Genomic DNA, 19,965 nt, shown 5'->3' on the forward strand with positions numbered 1-19,965 from the left:
TAATAGGCATATAAAACCTAAAGTTTTGTAAAGTGTTTTACATATGTTATGTCATTTATTATCTCATTTCCCTGAGTTATTTCATTCCAAAACTTTAGCTTCATCTAATCATCCATGATGATTTATATGTCCATTTATATGGCATATGGAATTTTAGGGAATATTTTTTTTCCATGCTTGAAGATTTTGTTGGGAGTGAGGGTAAGGATTGAATACTTGTGATTCATCTTCCCCTCTTCCATCATACCTCCATTTTCCAAATATCTTTTCACTCAGTACAATATAATATTACAGATACTTTCTAGAAAGGTATTTTTCCTTCTTAAATAAAGTAATAGATAAGATTTCTGGAGTGTAGTTTACAATAAAGAAATGGTGAGTTTTGACCTGAAAGGGAGTGATGTAAGATTCGGGGTAAGTAATCATGTGAATTCATGGACTAAAATTTAATAGGAGCAATCAGTCCAGGAAAAATGAATGAAACCCTGAAATCATAAAGAGAAACAAATCCAAGAAAGAAAAGGATACAGAGAACCATGTAGATCGTTCATCTATCAAGATCTTAAAAGGACACAGATTGAAGATGGAATCAAAGAGAAGCCAACAAGATAATATAAGAGTGGCAGAATATTGCAAGACTGTCAGAATAAGCTGGAGATGATGAGATGTTGTGAAGACAATTGAATGTAGTTTTTATTGCATCGTGATCTGAAAAGAAAGTATTTACTATTTCTGCCTTCCTGCATTTAATTTTGAGGTCTTTATGTCCTAATATATAGTCAATTTTTGTGTAGGTTCCATGAACTGCTGAGAAAAAAGTATACTCCTTTCTGTCACCATTCAGTTTTCTCCAAAGATCTATCATATCTAATTTTTCTAATATTCTATTTACCTCTTTAATTTCTTTCTTATTTGTTTTGTGGTTTGATTTATCTAATTCTGAGAGTGCAAGATTGAAATCTCCCACTATTATAGTTTTGCTGTCTATTTCTTCTTGCAACTCTCTTAACTTCTCCTTTAGGAAGTTAGATGCTATATCACTTGATGTACATATGTTTAATATTGATATCGCTTCATTGTCTATAGTACCCTTTAGCAAGATATAGTTTCTTTCCTTATCTCTTTTAATTAGATCAATTTTTGCTTTTGCTTGATCTGAGATAAGGATGGCTACCCTTGTTTTTTTGACTTGTGAGGACAATTAAAAAAAGGAAATTCTAGCTATAGAAAAGGAAAATAAGAGGTTACAAAAAGCAAGACTATTACTCAAGGAGGATGGAACCAATGGCTGATGGACAGCAGACAGAACTAGTCAACTTTTATTTTCTTTCCATTTTCTCAGTCAATAAGCATCATCTTTGGACTACAACTAACAGAACATAAAAAATGACTAACGTGGAATTGAATTCCTCAAGAGTAAGAAGATGATTCTTGTACCACTTAATCAAAGACTGAAAGGTAGGAAGGAGATAAACTGGGGTAGCTAAGGAGTGCAATGAATAGAGTGCTGGACCTGAAGTCAGGAAAGCCTCTGTTCAAATACAGTCTCTACTCATTAGCTGTGAGACCTTCCATTTGCCTCAGTCTGATCAAATGCAAAATGAGATAAATAATACCCCCTACCTCCCAGGATTGTTGTTAGGATCAAATGAAATATTATTTGTCAAGCACTTAACATAATATCTGGCATACAGCAGGCACTATTTTAATACTTAAATCTTTAAGCATAGTATTTTTAGGAAAAATACATAAAATAAATGTACCATAAGAGGGCAATCAGGATTGTTAAAAGTCTAGTGTTTATGCCATATGCAGGTTGAAGGAAATGGAGATGTTTAGCTTGGAGAAAAGAAAACTGGGCAATCTGAAAACCATGTCCAAGCATTTGAAGGGCTTCTATATTGATTAGACAAGGAGCAAAATATGGAAATTGAAAAGAGGAAGAGTTAAACTCCATCTAAGGGGAAAACCCCCAAACTTCCTGGCAATCAGAGCTATTCCTCCAACTGGAATAGTCTCCTTCTGAGGATCATGGATCTGTCACATTAGAGGTATCTGTAGTTTGAGTAGATGGACACCTTTGAGATATATTTGTGGAGAAGATTCTTGTGTATATACAGATTGGACTAAATGGGATGAGATACCTAACAACACTGAGGTGCTGTGATTTTGTGATAAGGAAACAGTAAGGGTCTTTAGACAGGAAGCATCTTTAGCTTTTCAGGCCAATATTAAGGACAAAAATTTAGAAACTACTAGCTTGTGTCAATAAATCAACCAAGCACATTTATTCAGAATCTATCATAATTACCATCATCATCATCATAATTGTCATTGGTATCATCTATATATTGCTTTGCAATCACCAAACACTATGTTTAAGTTGTTTGACAACTAACCACTTTGAAGTCAACAAATCAACTAAGCATATTTATTGAGAATCTATCATAATCATTTTCATCATCATAAATGTCATCATCATCTTCAACATCAGCATCAAAATCTGTACATTGCTTTGTAGTCACCAAACGCTTTCACTTACATTATCCTTCAGGATCTTCACGACTCTGCTAGTTATGTAGGGCAAATATTATCATCCCATTTTGCAGATGAGAAATCAAATTCAGAGGAAATAAATGACTTGACTAAAGTCAAATGGTTAGTAAGTGTGCCTCACCAACTCAAAACAAGGTCTTCTGACTCCAAATCCAGTCATTTTAGTTTCTATCATATCACATAACCTTTTGATTCAGGGCATCTCACTAGGCAATGAGGAAAATCTGTGCTTTGTGAGGCATATTGATCCTACTATCTGCTTTTAAAAACTTTACTAAATTGATGCAGAAACCAAAGTAGTGTTATAGGATATGAGAAAACAAGTCAATGCTTTTAGGAACCCACAGATTAAATAACAGAGGTGATGCTAATTAACTAAGATTATACCCTAGTTGATTAATGAAGTTCGTGTATGTATCCATGTACAAGGGCAATTTAGGAAGAGAAAGTCAATGCTCTTTAGCTTCTGCTAAAATAATAAGTGTTAAGGACCAGGGATGGTCTATTCTAAGATCAAAAGGGCAGCTTTCTGATGATTAAAAGATAAGACCCTTTCAATCTCAAATTAGTAGAACCTCCCCAAATAAAGTAATCAACAAGATCTCGTGTGGAACCTAAAATGGAAAAGATTGAGTGTATTGTCTAGGCCTCCAGATGGAGAGGGAAGAGAGCAAAGACAGCAAAGTTGAAGGTCATTTTTGTTGTATTTCCTTGTGATCCAAAATGGAAGCTAATGTTAGCCCAGTTCAATTCACTTAAATCAGTATTAATTAAGGGTCCACTCTGGCAGGACTAGATTAACCTAGATTTTCTCTTTAGGTCCCTCTATGATAAGAGTAGGCTAAAACTTCATCTGAATCATGCTAGAGCTGACTCAAATAGATCCAGGAAAGCCAACTGTTAAACTTTCTAAGTAGAGAGGGGTGTGTGTGTGTGTGTGTGTGTGTGTGTGTGTGTGTGTGAAATTGGCAAACATAATGAATCAGGATTCAATTTATTGTTTTGCTAGTTGCCTAGACTTAGTAAAGTAATAGGGGAAAATGTAGATAATCTACATTAAGTTTTTAAGCATGTCATACATGTACATCTTTTTTTTTCTTTTTTGAGGGAGCTAGTTGTTAAAACATTTATCAGTTTATCCTTGATTTAAACCCATACTTTATTTGACCATTTAATCAAATCAAGTTATTCTTTAAAATAACCAGACAATTTGCTCCATAGCCTAGAGGAGTTTTATTCTTTGGCTGGGTGATCACCCAAGGCAAAATACAGGAACAAATTGTGTATAAACAAGATTTCTACTTCCAAGACATTCACATCCAAGCATTGAGTTTCTTGAAAGACAAAGTTAAGGAACATTTTCTTAGAAATTAAGGATCAGTACAAAAGAAACATCTCAAATCCCAGGACAGTTGAGAATATAAACCAATGTGCCTTAATTTGGCAAATATAGAGTCTTTTTTTCTAATCCAGACATTAATAGGAAAGGGGAGAAAATGTTGGAGGCTAGAAAAGGGAAGAAATTTATTTGATAAGTTGGCAAATAGATCAAGACAAGTCAACAAGCATTTATTGAGTACCTATTATATGCTAGACACTATGCTAAGTTGTGGGGAATACAAAGAAAATCAAAAGATCGTCCCTGATCTCAAAGAGTTTACAATCTAATGGAAGAGACAACATGCAAACAATGTACAAACAAAATATACAGTGAGTAAACTGGAGATGATAAAGGGGAAAGGTACCAAGATTAAGGAGAATTGGGAAAAGCCTGTTATAAAAAGAAGAATTTTATCTGGATAATTAAAGTCTGGATAACTTCTGAAATCTGCATTGGTCCCAGAGGAATAGAAGTACCATGTTGTATTCTGAAACATGGAGAGCATTGATTATGTTTGCTCCCTACTGTCCTGAATGGATGTGATGATAGAACTAAACCATTTGTTCTCCTGTATTAAAAGAATACATTTTTAATTCTTTAGATTTAAGACCATGAATTTTTTTCTGCATTGATTTCATATTTATTCTATTTAGGACCAGACAGCGCAAGATGGGAAGAAGAAAGCTTGATGTTATTGTTGAGGGAAAGTAGTGAGTTTATTACCTAAAATGAAGCATGTTGACTGTTTATCAAAGAAAAAAAAATCAATACAGACTAAAGGGAGATATCATAAATCTATATAGATCATTCATTGTTTACTTAAGAAGAAAAGTTTTAGAGGTAAGTAGTTTCACAAAAGTCTTACTGGCAGTAAGTGTTGAAACTGGAACTCAAAGCAAAGTCCCCAGAGGGATCAAGTCAATGACACAGTCCACCACGTTATGGCTAAGTGAATGTCTCACTTTCTATTCTGTTTGCTAGTGTCAGGCAGACTTTAGAGAATTCCAGACTCTCCTCTTCCCAGTCATTGATAGATGGCAAACACGGAATCACAAGAACATAGATAGAGAGTTGGTGCAGCCGTAGCTGTCTTGTCTAATCCCTGAATTTAGCCATGATGTCTGAAAGAGAGAAAGAATGTTAATCAACTGGTAGCTACTAAACACCTGTTATATGCCAGGCACTGTGCTACGTACTGGACAACTAGTGAATTACTTGGATATCTTTCTTTTGTCAGGGTTAACCATTTGGATTTTTGAAAATATAAATATTATTGCCACTATTAATAGTATTCAAACCCATTAGCAAATTAAGATATTTTAATTTACACAGATTTATTTTTTATTTCATATCTGGTCATTAGACTTAGTTAACACTCCCATAAAAATACTTGTAATCAAGTCTTAGAGGGTTATTTTTAAGTCTAACATGATTATTTTTAATAGTAAGGACTTTTAAATTTGTTCCTTGTTCTTCCCTGCTATTTGACAATTCAATTGGAGCATTCATTATGCACCAATTATTATTCAGACATTGTGGTAAGTGCTAGAAATGTACAGACAAAAATGATCATCACTATCAAGGATATTATATTCTACTTGGGGGGAGGTTGGAATGAAGGAATAATTATGTAGACACAAATAAGCAAGCACAAAATATATTCAAAGTAATTGAGAAAGGTTAATTACAATTTAATTATTAAGCAATTAATATTGTTATTTTTATTTCATCTGTTTTGTTTTTGTCTTTGTATCTCTAGTACTTAATACAGTGACACACAGTGAATGTTTAGTGAATTCTTAGATTAATTTTTTTCATATTCTAGTGTAAATATGTCAAAGTCCATTACTATTATTGTATTTTTGCTTTATTTGTTTATATATTGCTGTTAATCTTTCTTTTTTAAAAAAATTTGATTGGTGTAGTGGTACATATGAATTAAAAATTATAAACATAATTTCGTTTGGTTTTTATGGCCTCTGGCCTTTATGAACTGACATTCTAAGCACTCAAAAAAAATTAATACTTGTATTGAGCACAGGAATAGACCAATTCCTCCCTATCATACCAATCTCTTAATTTTTTTTCTTCTTTCAACTCTTTGCTTTTCTTTTTGTTTGTGTTTAAAACCAATAACTTCCCAAGATGGGTGGGGATGATACAGAGGGAGCATCTTCTAAACTAGGAGCCTAATAGCAATGAAAGTTTTCATCTTGCCTAGATTTATTTTTGTTTCCTTTTGATTTCATCAATACCTGTTGGAAAACTGGTTCTGTGGAATGAATAAACTACAGAAGTACCAAATGCTATGAGAGTTTAAACGAGAATAATGTCATTCTCAGGTGAGATTAGGGAAGGCTGAAAAGGCATTTAACTCATCCCTAAAAGATGAATAGGATTTTGATAAGTAGGGGTTGGAGGTGATGGGTAGAGAAGAATGGGAAGACTTTCCAAGGGGAAGGATAAAAATGAATAAAAAGGAAAGTGTGAAAAGAGACAATTAGGATTCCTGTTTGACTGTAATGGAGGATAAATGTAGACAACATGATCACTTCTGAGTCCTACATTTCAATAAGGACATTATAAGCTGAAGTGTAAATCTATATAAGCAAAATGGTGACGGGACTTCAGCCAATGAGTCAAAGACATAGAAGTTGCAGTGGAAGAAACTGGGGATGTTAAGTCTACAGAAGAGATGACTTAATGAGAAAAGGGAAGAGCTAGGGGGACAAAACAACTGTCACCAAGTGTTTGAAATACTGTCATGTGGAAAACTTGTTTTGCTTTGCCCCAGAGGGAATAAAATTAGAACAATTTGTAGAAATTGTAGAGGTAGTTTGGGGCTCAATGTTAGGAAAAGATCCCTAATTGTTAGAAGTATTCCAAAGTAGCATATGAGCTGCCCCAGGAGGTCTCGTGGCAGATTCACAGAATAACAGAATCACAGAATATAAGTGCTAGAAGGCACATGACCAAGAATTCCTTCCAAAATATCCCACTATACATTGAGGGACAACGATGTCCAATAAAGAGAAGGAAGCCCACTATCTCTTCCGGCAGTCCATTCTATTTGGGAATAACTTCACTTAGAAAAATTTTCCTTACGTTACTCTCAATTCTGCTTCTCTATAACTTCATATCAATTATTCTCTGCTTTCTAGCACAGGAAATCTCCCAAAGTATGAGTGACCTTTTTTCAGAGATTCTGTAGAAAGAATTCCTTACTCAGTACGAGTTAAACAAGACAAACTCTGATATCTTCCCAGTTCAGGTTTATCTGAGTTGTTGCGTATAAATGGCATTGGATCACCAGTCAGGACTCTTGGGCTTAAGCTCCTGGCAAGGTTGGGGGGGTGGGGAATGCCCTTTGCTTTGTGACTGTCTGAAAATACAGCAGGATACTAGGGAGCTGATTCGGGCTGCCCAAAGCAATAAACAAGAAATGGCCCCAACAAAATTCTGAGTTTCCCTCCCCCATACTCCATTCTAAGAGTTAATTGGGGAAAGAAAATGTCCCCTCCCATCAGTCAGATTCCCATCTGCAGTCAGGCACCCTAAACAGCTACTATTTTCCAAGACACGTGTGTGGAATAAAAATAAAGGCCCGTGTGGGGAGAAAGGTATGTACCAGATTCAGAGAAGCAGGTTGCCTCAGGCAATAGAAGGAGTTTGAAGCTTGGATTTAGAACTCAGATGTGGGGAATTCCCTGAGCTACGGGGGCTTTTGCAGTAGTCATAAAACCCTGGTGACCACTTAACATAGGGAGATAAGGTATTTACATGAGTTGAAATGATGCCTTATTTAAGAAGACAATTCAGCCCTCATAGAGTCAGCACTTAGTAGGTATCAGTTATTTTAAATAGCTCGGCTCATAAAGAATGTAACTAAATAAAGCACATGGGGAAAGAGTTGTCCCTAAATATGAGCTCCATTTTTGACTGATCAAAGACTCAGCAGAAAAAAATAATTAAAAAGTAAAATCCTTACGTAATGAGATTTTAAAGAAAACTTTTAAAGCTGACAGGATAGTCCTGGCACCACTTCAAAGTGTTCATAATCAATGTTTGTCAATAGCAGTTTTGCATCCTTTCATTTATCTTTCATGAATATAAAGCATGATGTTATTAGAGACCCATCCATACCTTAATTCTGTTTGAGATTTGATGAATCAGGACCTTATTAATATTCAGGACAAATCAGCAGAGGCAAGGACGCCTTGCATGAACCCGTCCAGTATTGGTTGCCTTTTATCTCATTGTCTCTGCTGTGAATCAAACTATCTGGCCTTCATGGAAAACTTCAGGAGCCATTTGAGTAGCAGTGGACTCATACACAGGCCCAAAGAGTTCATCTACTTGCTTATTTTTTCTTTCTACAACCAATTCTCCTTGGGCAAAAAGAGTAGTTCTGTGACTCAGCCCAACCTATCGGTCACATTTGTTTAATCAAGATAGTTGGTTTGCAAAACATTAAACAGTATTTGATGCCTAGTTAATAATTTGCATCCTATTCATTTGTTCCCGAATCCTTCAAGACTGACAGTGGATTCCCCTTCTTCCCCCCAAAAGTACAGATAGCAAAAGAGATTCTATTAACTTTAGAAAGACACTGTAGTAAAGATGATTACCAGGGCTTCTAGACTTCGAATTCTTCCTCTAATAATCTTGGTGGGGCATGGAGCCCTTGGGGTAAGTGTCTTTTCAAATAATTTTTTTTAAAGACTGAAATCTAATATATCTTCTAAAATCTTGGATTCTCTAGTGGGACCATCTAATTTACCCTTTTCTCATCTTCCGGATAAGATCAAGTGACTTGGCCCAAGTCACAAAAAGATGACAAAGTTGAGGTTTGCAAACAGCTCTGATGGCGCCATGCCAATTATTTTTCCACAACTGAGCAAGAGAGAGATTCCTTGCTAAGGCTTCACTTGGGAATACTTACAGGATAATAAGTTCTAACATAAAGACTTCAAATGTGTAAAACTGGAGAGCTCTTCCCTTTTCCCCTCTCCTTTGTCTTTATTTACTTAACTGTAGCTCACAATAATTATCAGGGTGAGTTCAAGGTATAATTCAGTAGCTAAGGAAAATGTCATAAAGGTTAGGGTAAAAATGAAGTGGAGAATATTGGCTTTGAGTTAAATTCTGATTCTGGCATTCACTGCCTATATAAATTGGGCAGCTCAGGTGATTTCTCTAGATTCTATTTCCTTTATAAAAATAAAATGGTTGAACTAGTTTGGGGTTAGGTAAACTATGGCCCAAAAGTTAAATCTGAATCCTTCCCTGTTTTTGTATGATCAGAGTTAAACATGATTTTACCTTTTAAAATACAGCAAAACTCTATTTTAAAAATGTAAAAAACACGCATAGGTTGTGGGTTCTACAAAAATTGGCAGCAATGGGATTTGGCTCATGGACAATTAGCCAGATTTTTGGGCTAAATTATGTCTGAGGCTCCTCCTAACTTTGAAGTCTATGATACTATGAGTATTATATATCATTATTGCATATAATAATAAATTGTTATATCATATATGATATATAAATATATGATCTATTTTATATTATATGTGATATAAATACACATATATATTATGCTATATCTTTATCCAGGTGCTTTTTAAAGCACATGGGAAGAGATGTCTGTGCTGTATTTGTGTTCAAGGATTAGTCCCGGTGGATATCTGGGAAAGGGCCTTTAGCTTAAGAGAAATAGATCACACTGGAAATTCAGTTTCCTATGTAGCTGTCCTCTATTAAGGAATACTTGGATGGAAAACATAAGCTCATGCATAATTTTAGAGCTGGAAGGTGATCTTAGAGATCATGTACTACAACCCTTTCATTTTACAAAAGAAGAAACTAAGATTCAAAGAAATTAAGTATCATAGAAAATTGTTTAAAACCCTCAGCAAGAAGGCAGTTTCTCTACAAAATTCAAATAATTCTCTCCTTTGGTAAGGGAGGAAGGAGTAAGAGAAAGAACAAAATTCATATACTTCTCTTCTTTGGTGGGGAGGGAGAAGTAAAAGAAGGGATATTAAGAAAGGAGGATAAAAAAAAAAACCCTACTTGAATAAAAATGTTTATATTGTGTCTTCTATTTTTCAAAGCCCTTTCTCATCCATTATCTCATTTGATGGGTGCAGTTATTTCTTCAGGAGCCAAATTGGAATCCAAGTTCTCCTGATTAGAGTCTTGTTTTCTTTTAAAACAGCAACTCTCCCCCCCCCCCCAACCTTTTCCTGTACTCTGTACTCTCAGACACCTCAGCCGGCCAATAAGCTGGCTATGACTCATTCCCCAAAGGGGTTTTCTTTTAAAATTATCTTTTGCACATATGTGGTCTTTGCAATTACAGATGATTATCAAGCAATCTAAATAGTTTGCAGGCTTGTTGATTGCCTGTGGCTGAGACCCAGCCGAAATACCAAAAGTCTACAGAGAGGTAGTGGAAATTATTCCAGCAAAGCACATGAGATACTGCCTGGGAAAGCCAGGGATGGAAAGAATAGCATCCTAAAGTTTGCAGGACTGGAGAGGAGGAGGCAGGAGCCCCTGTTTGAAGTTTCTACAAAGCTAATGGACCAGAAGAATCTCTTCTTGCAAGCCCTAGCGACTTTTTAGGGTTAGCAATGAAATTATAAGTCAATAATGGATAAAAGAAAATATGAGAAAGTATCCTTCAGGCAATGAGCTTAGTCAGTTCCAAAGAGAGGCTTGTGGGCTTCAGAAGGGCCTCTTAGTCCATATGTGTGCCAGACAGGTGGTAAAGCACACAGATTTCATTCAGTCGGCCAAAGGGAAAGAGAAAGTGGCCAATTATCCCTGAAGTCTGGGAGAGGGGAGGCCGGCAAACCCCATTGTAGGGGAAATATCCACCTGGCCTCTCTTTCTTGCCCCGATGGATCAGATAATTATCAGACAAGTTGCTTCCTGTCCATTTATCCACCTGCTCTTTTTGGAGGAAACAGGTTTCGGATGTCTACACACCAGGATGTGATTCCTTCCTGCCCAAATTGCCCCCCAGGAGCACAATTCCACTGCTAGTTCAAACTGTGGTGGGTAAAGTGTCTAACTGTGCCAAAAGTTCATAATAATAATTGCCATTTATGTAGCATTTGCAAATTTGCAAAGTGCTTCATCTATGCTGTGGAGGGTTATGTGACAGAGTGGACAGAAAGCTGGACTTGGAATAAGCAAGACCTGGATTCTTAATTCCATCTCAGATACTTCTCCATCTGCCAAATGAAGGGGCTGGACTTGTTGACCTCTGAGGTCAAATCTACATTTGAAAATAATGACTCTATGAGGTAGGTCCACAGATATTGCACCCCCCCCCAATTTTATAGAGGAGTAAAGAGAGGCTCACAGAGGTTGCCTGCCCATGGTCACAGAAATGGAAATGTCAGAAATGGAATTTGAACCCACTTTTGTTTTCTTTTGTTTTTTGCTTCTCAGATGAAGATTTTACTTATTATATTACATTTTCTTTGATAAAAAGTTCAGAATGGGCTCACTTGGGGGTAGCATTGAATGGATGGCTAATGAAAGAAAATAATTTGGTGTAGAAGAAATTGTATTGGGCTTAAAGTCAGATCTAAGTTTGACTCTCAGCTTATGTCACTCCATTTTGAAAATGGAGGTCACTTCCATGATCTACTTGATAGATTTTTTATGAGAATTAAATGAAATAACATATAAGCTTATGCTTCTGTGGATCCATAGTCTCATATATATAAAATGCTATATGAGCATAAGAGATTAGTGTTATAATTAGTAGGGTCAATGTCACTATTTCAGTTTCAACTGAACTTGGCCACTATATAACCAAAAAAAAAATTCTGTATTGCAGGCAGCCTTTAAGAAAGTAGTCAAGACTATCTAGCCCAATCCCTTTCCTCATATTGCAAAAGAGGAAACTGAGGGCCAGAAAGGAAGTATATGGAGCTATATCATCCCATGAATTAGTGACAGAGATAGGATTAGTGGCAAAGTTCTCTTCAGCTTGCTAGTGGTTTTATAGGGTTCCCCCCCGCATCAAGAGAACCTTTGATTACTTAGCTTTTGAAATTCTCAAATTCTGAAAAGGAATCTCAAAAAGAAAAGATCTCAAAAGTCATCTAATCTATTCTAACCCCCCCCTACAAATACCTAAAGAATAATTCCCAGAGAAGGAGATCATATGGAATCCTTGAAGAAATCATTATAATATAACATAATATAATAAATATAATGTAATGTAATATAATATGATATAGCATAACATAACATAATATAATAGTATAAACATCTTGAGAAATATTTGCATGGAGAGTAATTAAATGTGTCCACACACATTTCTCCATGTGGTTATGTGTGTTATGTTGAGCTAGTTTGTGTGTTGAACTCTTGAGACACTCAGGTGGCTTTTAGTGAGCTTGGCAGTAATTTCCATGGCATCACAAAATTTTGATTTGTTCATGTATCATAAATCTACATTAACTACAAGATATCAAGAAGATTTCTGACAGGAAAAACAAAAAAACAAAAACTTAATTGTTGTCTTCTTATCCTAATAGTAGACAATGAGTAAGACCCAATGGGAGAAGGATTAGATCTGAAGTCACAAGATCTGGGTTTGAAGTTCTGGCATCTTTGTCCTCTCTGGACCTCCAGAATCTCATCTATAAATGCAAAGTTAGACTGGATGACCCCTCACAACTCTTCTTCTATGAGTCGATTTCAGTGCCTGTTTCTGTCTTAGGCCAAAAACTCTAGTCCATGATTAATTCTTTGCTTGAATTCAGATGAAAAGCTTTATGGCAGAATGAGGGGCTGAATTTCATTGAAACCTCTTAGGATTTTTTTTCTAACTGGCCCTAAATGGTGGATTGATTCATTTACTTTGGCAGCATAAACCAATAGCTAAGGAAATGGGGTTGTGGAAAATCGGGTGTGTGTGTGTGTGTGTGTGTGTGTGTGTGTGTGTGTGTGCTAGTGTGCCTCAGCCCAGATATGTATTTATATTTAAAATTCATTAGGGTGTCTAAAATGCAAAAGCAATTCTGCTGTCACAGGGAAACAGCATGACAGAATATTCAGCAGCCGGGTTTTTTAATAAAACATGTTTTTCTTCATAATTAATATAACAAGGTTTCCTGGCTTAGGACTTGGCAAGAATCCCGGGGAAAAAAAAGGAGGAGGAGGAGGCAGGAGAAGGGGGTCATGGTGGAGAGGAGTGAAGGGTAATGTGACGTGATCACCACCAGACCAACCAGTCTCCAAAATTTATTTGGTGCTGAACTAGTTCTCAGTCACAGCTCATCCAATTGTTTATTCAGCCTTCCAAAAAGAAAAATCCAATTGCACAGAAGAAGTTCCTCTAGGTAGAGGCTTTGTTGACATTCCAAAAACTAGCACTGGGGGCAACAGGCAAGCCCAAGACAAAGAACAAAGTACATTCACTTTGACATAACAAAAAGAAATGCCTTTTAGTGACTCCTATTCATTTGGGGCATAGAGTTGGATGGAGCATAGATTCCCATTCCTGAAAACAGTTGACTGCATCTTTGCAATAGCAAAACAATGACTTACCATGTGACTGAGGGAACCACTTGCCCTCCCTAGGACTCATATGAAAATTAATGGGTTGGTTCCTTCCATCTCTAATATTCTGTAGTTAAACCAAGTGAGACAAACAGTTGTCAATTAGTCTTTTTCTTTTTTCAAACAAACAGATTGTTAAACCAAAGTGATTAATTATTTGTCTGAACTAATGGGTTGTTTGTTTATATTGATTAGTCAAAAAGATCAATCTAAGAGCCCCATATAGACATTGTTAGTTGATGACTGGGTTGTTCCGATGGTTATTATAAGTTGCTCTGCCAAAGATGATTTATCTCCCCAGTCTTCTTTGTATTCAATGAATGGCCTTTGGATTTACCTCTAAGAGGCTACTGGGTATAGGCATACAAATTAAAAATTTATATACACATAGTGTAATGGCCTGAGTGATGGTGACATGAAATGTGTAGGGGATCCTTTATTTATTAGTATTAGTTTTATTCTTATTGATCAGTTGCAAGAACACATTTGTATAACACTTTATAATTTTTCAAAACCTTTTCACGTATATTATCTCATTCAGTCCCCTCCATCCTTAGTGAGATGGGAAGGCATAATTCATCATCCCCATTGGCTAGATAAGGAAAGTATGTTAAGTGACTTGCACAAAATCATACCACTGGTTAATGAAAGGTTAGAGAGTGCTGTACTTAGTTGGTTTCAAATCATGCCTTTAATACTTAAATTAGGACTATAGCCCACTTCAGTTCTCTAAGCTCCAGTTTACTCATCTGTAAAAAGCAGGAAATAATAACAATCCTACCACTACCTATCTCGAAGGGTTATTGTGAATCTCAAATGAGATAATGTACATAAAGCAAAAATTTCTAGGTTCTACCCAATTTGAACTTTTATTATTAGAGAGTTAGTTGAGAGGCTTAGTTGGGCAGTTAGGCAGTGCAGTGGATAGAGCATCAGGCCTGGAGTTGGGAAGACTCATCTTCATGATTTCAAACATGGCCTCAGATACTTACTTGACCCTGGACAAGTCACTTAAACCTGTTTGTCCTAAAATGAGCTGGAGAAAGAAATGGCCAGCTACTCCAGTACCTTTGCCAAGAAAAAATACAAATAAAGTCCCAAAGAATTAGATGTGACTGAAATGACTCAACAACAAAATTTGAGATTCAATAAGGCTTTGTTAAGTTTGAGTCAAATTTTATGAGCTGGATGATCCTAGGAAAGTTTGAATTATTTCTTCCGTAAAATAAGGATCATAATATCCATGATACCTGCCTTCACAGGATTATTGTAGTCTCAGAAAAAGACAAAGTATGTAAAACACAGTATAAATGCTAGTGATTATTATCTTATTTATTAGGTCTTGTGGACTCCAAGACTGCTTCACCTTAAGGACATTACCAGGACCAAAATTCATGTCCAGTGCTTTTTGAGGAGTTTACAATCCTTTGAGTATAATTTTTAGCTGTTTTTCAGGCAGATAATCATGTTATAGATGGGTAAACTAAGATAGCAGCCTATTCCCAAATCACAAAACAAAACAGTTATATCATGGAAATAAGCACTGAACTCACACTAGATCAGTGCTTCTTAAATTAAGCAAAAGCATGTCTCTCTTTTTTTTGAATAGTAGCACCATTCCCATTTCTGTTTCACCTTTCAAGGGCATAATAATTGCTTTGGCAGTCAAAGCACTGAAGGGATAATCTTAATCCTGTTGAGCGAGGCCTTAATTTGGATAAGCTTTTCATATCAGTACTATATGTATTTAATATGGTAGGAAACTAACCCTAGCAAGCTGTGAAATTGGGATACTTCTGGATTCTGGATAGCTTTTTCTATGTAATAGGAATTCCATGGGATTAAGGTGGTACAGAGAAGAGAGAAATAAATAAGGAGTAAGGAGGACCATTAAATAGCTCTACTGTTTACTCTATGACTTTGAGAAAGCCACCTAAGCTCCCTTGGCGTCAGCTCCCTCATCTGTAAAATGAGATTAAACCAAATGATCTCTGAATTTGTTTCCAAATCGAAATCCTATGACCAGTCCTGGTTTTGCCACTAATTCATTGTGTAGCTCTTCAAACATCTTTTACTCTCCGGATTTCAAGTTCTTCATCTTTTAAATAAGAGGGTTGGACTAAATAATCACTAGGGCCCTTCCATTTCTGATATCCCAATGTAGAGATTAAAAAATGTTAGTGATCCCTATAATTAGTCAACAAGACTTTGTTAAATGCTCATTATATGCTAGGCAGTGTAGTAAGCACTGGGTAAACAGGGGTTCAAAAATCCTTAGTGTACTAAGCCTTGCTACAATAAGATTTTTGGGTGTCTTAGACAAAATAAGAGCAAAAATAGTCCCTGCCCTAAAGAAGTTTGTAATTGAATGAATGAAGATAATACATTATAGGCAGGGATTCTAAGAGTCTGAAGTTAGGACAATTATTCTAGGCATAAGGAGATGGAGCACTGTGTGAGGAACAGTAGATGGCCAATGTTGCTAGAACTTTAGAAGAGGCTGGAAAGCTCTTTGAATGGTAGATGAGTTTCTATTTAGTTCTAGTGATAATAGAACTATAGGAGTTTCTTGATCTATATTATGAAAATCACTTTGGATGATAAATTGGAATGAGGGGAGATCTGAGGAAGAAAATTGAATTAAAGACTGCTGCAATAGTGTAGGTGAGAGGTGGTAAAGTCCTGAACTAGGGTAGTGACATGTGAGTGAAGAGAAAGAGATGGATTTGAGAGATGTTGTAGGGTAAGAAATTATAATGATTGGCAATTTATTGGATAAGTGTGGTGAACAAAAGAGAGGAATTAAGGATGAAAGCAAGATTGTAAACTTGGGTACCTAGAAGCATAATAGTGTCCTTATTGGTAATAGAAAAATCCAAAAGAAGGGTGAGTTTAATTGGAAAGATAGTGAGGTCTGTTTTAGACATACTGAGTTTGAGATGCCTCTGAAACATATACTTCAAACTGTCTAATGGAGAGTTGATATAAGACTGAAACTTGGTAGAGAGACTAGTACTCTCTCTTTCTTTCTGAACACACACATACTACATATATATATATATATATATAGAGAGAGAGAGAGAGAGAGAGAGAGAGAGAGAGAGAGAGAGAGAGAGAGAGAGAGAGAGAGAGAGAGAGAACCTGTGACAGAGACTTAGAAAATAACCACAATTATTGGGTATGACATGAATAAAAATCTATCAAATGAGAGTGAAAAGTGGTAGGTAGAAGGAAAACCAATAAAAGCAAAGTCACCACAATCTAGAAGAACAAATATTGGGAAGAAGTATTCAAGTGTGTCCAGTGCTGTGGAGAATTAAGAGGGATAAAGATTGAAGAAAATGCCATTAGAGTTCTAATAAAAAGATCATTGGTGCCCTGAAAAGGGCAGCTTCTATTGAATGCTGAGCCAGATTGCTGAGGGTTTAGAAGGATGAAAGGAGAGGAAGTGAAGATACCAAATGTAGAGGGTTTTTTCTTTTTTTGAAAAATTTCTTTAAAAAATTCTTGTTTAGTATTTTATTTTTTCCAATTACATGTAAAAACAATTTCAACATTTGTTTTTAAAACTTTGAGCTCCAAATTTTCTCCCTTCCTCCTTTCCTACTCCCCTTATTGAGAAGATAAGTAAATTGATATAGGCTATACATATATAGTAATGCAAAATGTATCCCCATATTAATCAAGTTGTGAAAGAAAATGCAAAGAAACTTAAGAAAATTAAAGTTCAAAAAGTATACTTCAGTTCAGACACCATTAGCTCTTTCTCTGGGGATGGATAACATTTTTCATCATAAGTTCTTCAGAGTTGTCTTGGATCATTGTGTTGCTAAGAATAGCTAAGTCATTCACAGTTGATCATCTAACAATATTACTTTTAATGGGTATAATGTTCTCCTGGTTCTACTCATTTCACTTTGCATCAATTCATGTAAGTCTTTCAAGATTTTTCTAAGAACATGTAATTCACCATTTGTTATACTACAACAATATTCTATCACGATTATATACCACAATTTATTTAGTCATGCCTCAATTAATAAGCATTCCTACAATTTCTACTTTGTTACCAGGAAAGAGCTGCAATAAATATTTTTGTATGTATTGGTTCTTTTCCTTTTTATTTTTTTAATGTCTTTTGGGATGTAGACCTAATAGTGATATTGCTAGGTTAAAGGGTTTACATGACCTTTGGGCATAGTTTCAAATTGCTCTATAGAATGGTTGAGAATTTTTTCAAGGCATTTATCTGAGAACTATAGAATAATAGTTAATGGACAGGGTAGGATTAAGTTTTTTGTCTCTTTTGCTTTGTTTTTAGGCAGGGGAAAACTTAGATGTGTTTATAGGAAGCAGGAGAAGAACAAGGAAATAAAGAGTAATTGAAAATTAAAGAAAATGTGAATGATGGTAAAGACAATCTTCTGGAAAAGATTGTAGGATATGAGATTAAGGAAAATGGGAAAGCGTTAGTTTGGTAAACAGATGATTTCTTTATCATTACAGAATGGAGAATGACAACAGAGATGTGAGATGATGGGAAGTGAAGAAAAAGGAGCTCTTGGTGAATGGTCCAAATTTGGGGGTTGGAATATGATCCAATATGTTTGGCTGAGAGATTGAGGAAAGAGAATGTTATAGGTTTGAGGACATTTGGAACAGCTTCTGTGATGAATGGGATTAGAAATCATGAAGTGAGGAATAGTAAGATTGTTTTGGTGCAGGAAAGACCCAGTTGAGATTATTGGAATAAATCTGTAGTCAGTTTCATCTGCATAGTTTTGTGATTTCCTTCAACAATATGAGACTAGGAGTGAAGGAAGTGAACAACTGGAATAATCACAGTTTGGGGTTTGGCAAGGCATGATGAGCAATAGGACAAAAAAGAACAAGAAAATTCAAGATTATAGTTGAACTGATTTACCAGGAGGTTGATATTGGGAATAGAGAAAGTTATTATTAACTTAGGGAGAATATCCTTGGACACGAGGAACCTCAGAACTGGAAATTACCGTTAGGACAAAAAACATACTTAGGAGAATAGGAAATGGTGGAAAGATAACTGATTACTGTCAAATAGAAATCCAGAGTTATTAAGCATAGAAATAGAATTCTTATGGAGATTATGATCCCTGTGTGTAGTTAAGGTGGAATGGAAGAGCAAATTGTGGATCCATTGTAAAGGAGAAGGATTTAATGGGACTATATAAACTTTTAAATTCAGCACTAAATATAGGGTTTTAAACATTCTGTGTATTGGTAACAGGAACAACTCACAGAAATGTAACCCAGAAAATTTTCTCTAAAATTCTATCACACTCAACAGACTACATGCTTTGGGTGGCTATGCTCTCAATCTGCTTTCATCTGAGTCCCCATGAATAACTCTAAGTCATCAGGTTGTTTTTTCAGAAGTAGGGATTCATACTAAGCCATTTGAACTCTGGGACCATTGCATCTACTGTAGAGCCAACTATCTATAGTTAGAGCATAATTTATAGCTGTGGAATAGAGAATTTCTCCAGCTTATATGGGAATTGAACTGACTTTGGCTTCATAAACATTACTGTAATTTACTAAATGACTCAACCCAGACATCTTAGGCCACTCCACAAAGTTGGGATTTTTTAAAGTTAAAGATGAAATATCACAACATTCATTGTGTTCTTTAGCATCTTCTACAGTTTGGAATGGTAGCATATTTTCTTAGTTTTTGTAACCTTACTATGACCAAGCCATCCCTCAAATCCTTTAAAGAAGACATGGGAAGATACATAGTTTACCATCATTTTCCCAGAGTACATTAAACCTTTGGACATCTGAATTCTGAGAGGATTATTGTAAAGATCAAATAAGATCAATACAGAGTGATTTGTGCATCTTAGAATGGTATGTGAACTAAAATTTGAATTATCATTATCATTGTTGCTGAGTTATTTTTCAGTTATGTCTGGATCTTTGTGACCCTATTTTTGCATTTTCTTGACAACAATACTGGAGTGCTTTGCTATTTCCCCCTCCAGTTAATATTACAGAGGCATATAGAGTTAAGTAACTTGCCCAGGGTCACACAGCTAGTAAGTGTTTGAAGCTGGATTTGAATTCATGAATATGAATCGTCCTAATTCCAAGCCCAGTGCTCTAACCACTATACCACCTCACTGCCCCCATTGTTTTTTTATCATTGATGGCTTAGATCAGAAGTGGGAAACTTCTGGCCAGAAGGCTGTACAAGGCCTGTGAAATCATTTGTTCTGACCCTGCCAAGATAACTACAGGCAACGATGAGCTGAAAGCCAGGTACAGCAACCTCCGACTGCTTGAGTTTTTAAGTTGGTAATTTCATATGGCCTCTCAGTGATGTTATAAATATCCAAATGGCCCTTGGCAGAAAAAAAAAAGTTCCCACCCCTGGCTTAGATGAATGCATTGGTGGA

The 19,965-nt window shown here is 35.8% G+C and overlaps 1 protein-coding gene across 1 annotated transcript in view; it reads left to right on the forward strand.

Moving 5' to 3' along the window:
* Positions 1-8,463: 8,463 nt before the first annotated feature.
* HABP2 (hyaluronan binding protein 2) overlaps positions 8,464-19,965 on the forward strand; it is a 54,454-nt gene continuing 42,952 nt past the window's right edge. The window contains exon 1 of the mRNA XM_031955872.1: positions 8,464-8,626. Within this exon, the coding sequence (XP_031811732.1) occupies positions 8,558-8,626 (69 nt within the window). The 5' untranslated portion in view covers positions 8,464-8,557. The remainder of the gene's footprint in view (positions 8,627-19,965) is intronic.

Source organism: Sarcophilus harrisii, chromosome 2 (assembly GCF_902635505.1).
Source record: "Sarcophilus harrisii chromosome 2, mSarHar1.11, whole genome shotgun sequence".
NCBI classification, from domain to species: domain Eukaryota; kingdom Metazoa; phylum Chordata; class Mammalia; order Dasyuromorphia; family Dasyuridae; genus Sarcophilus; species Sarcophilus harrisii.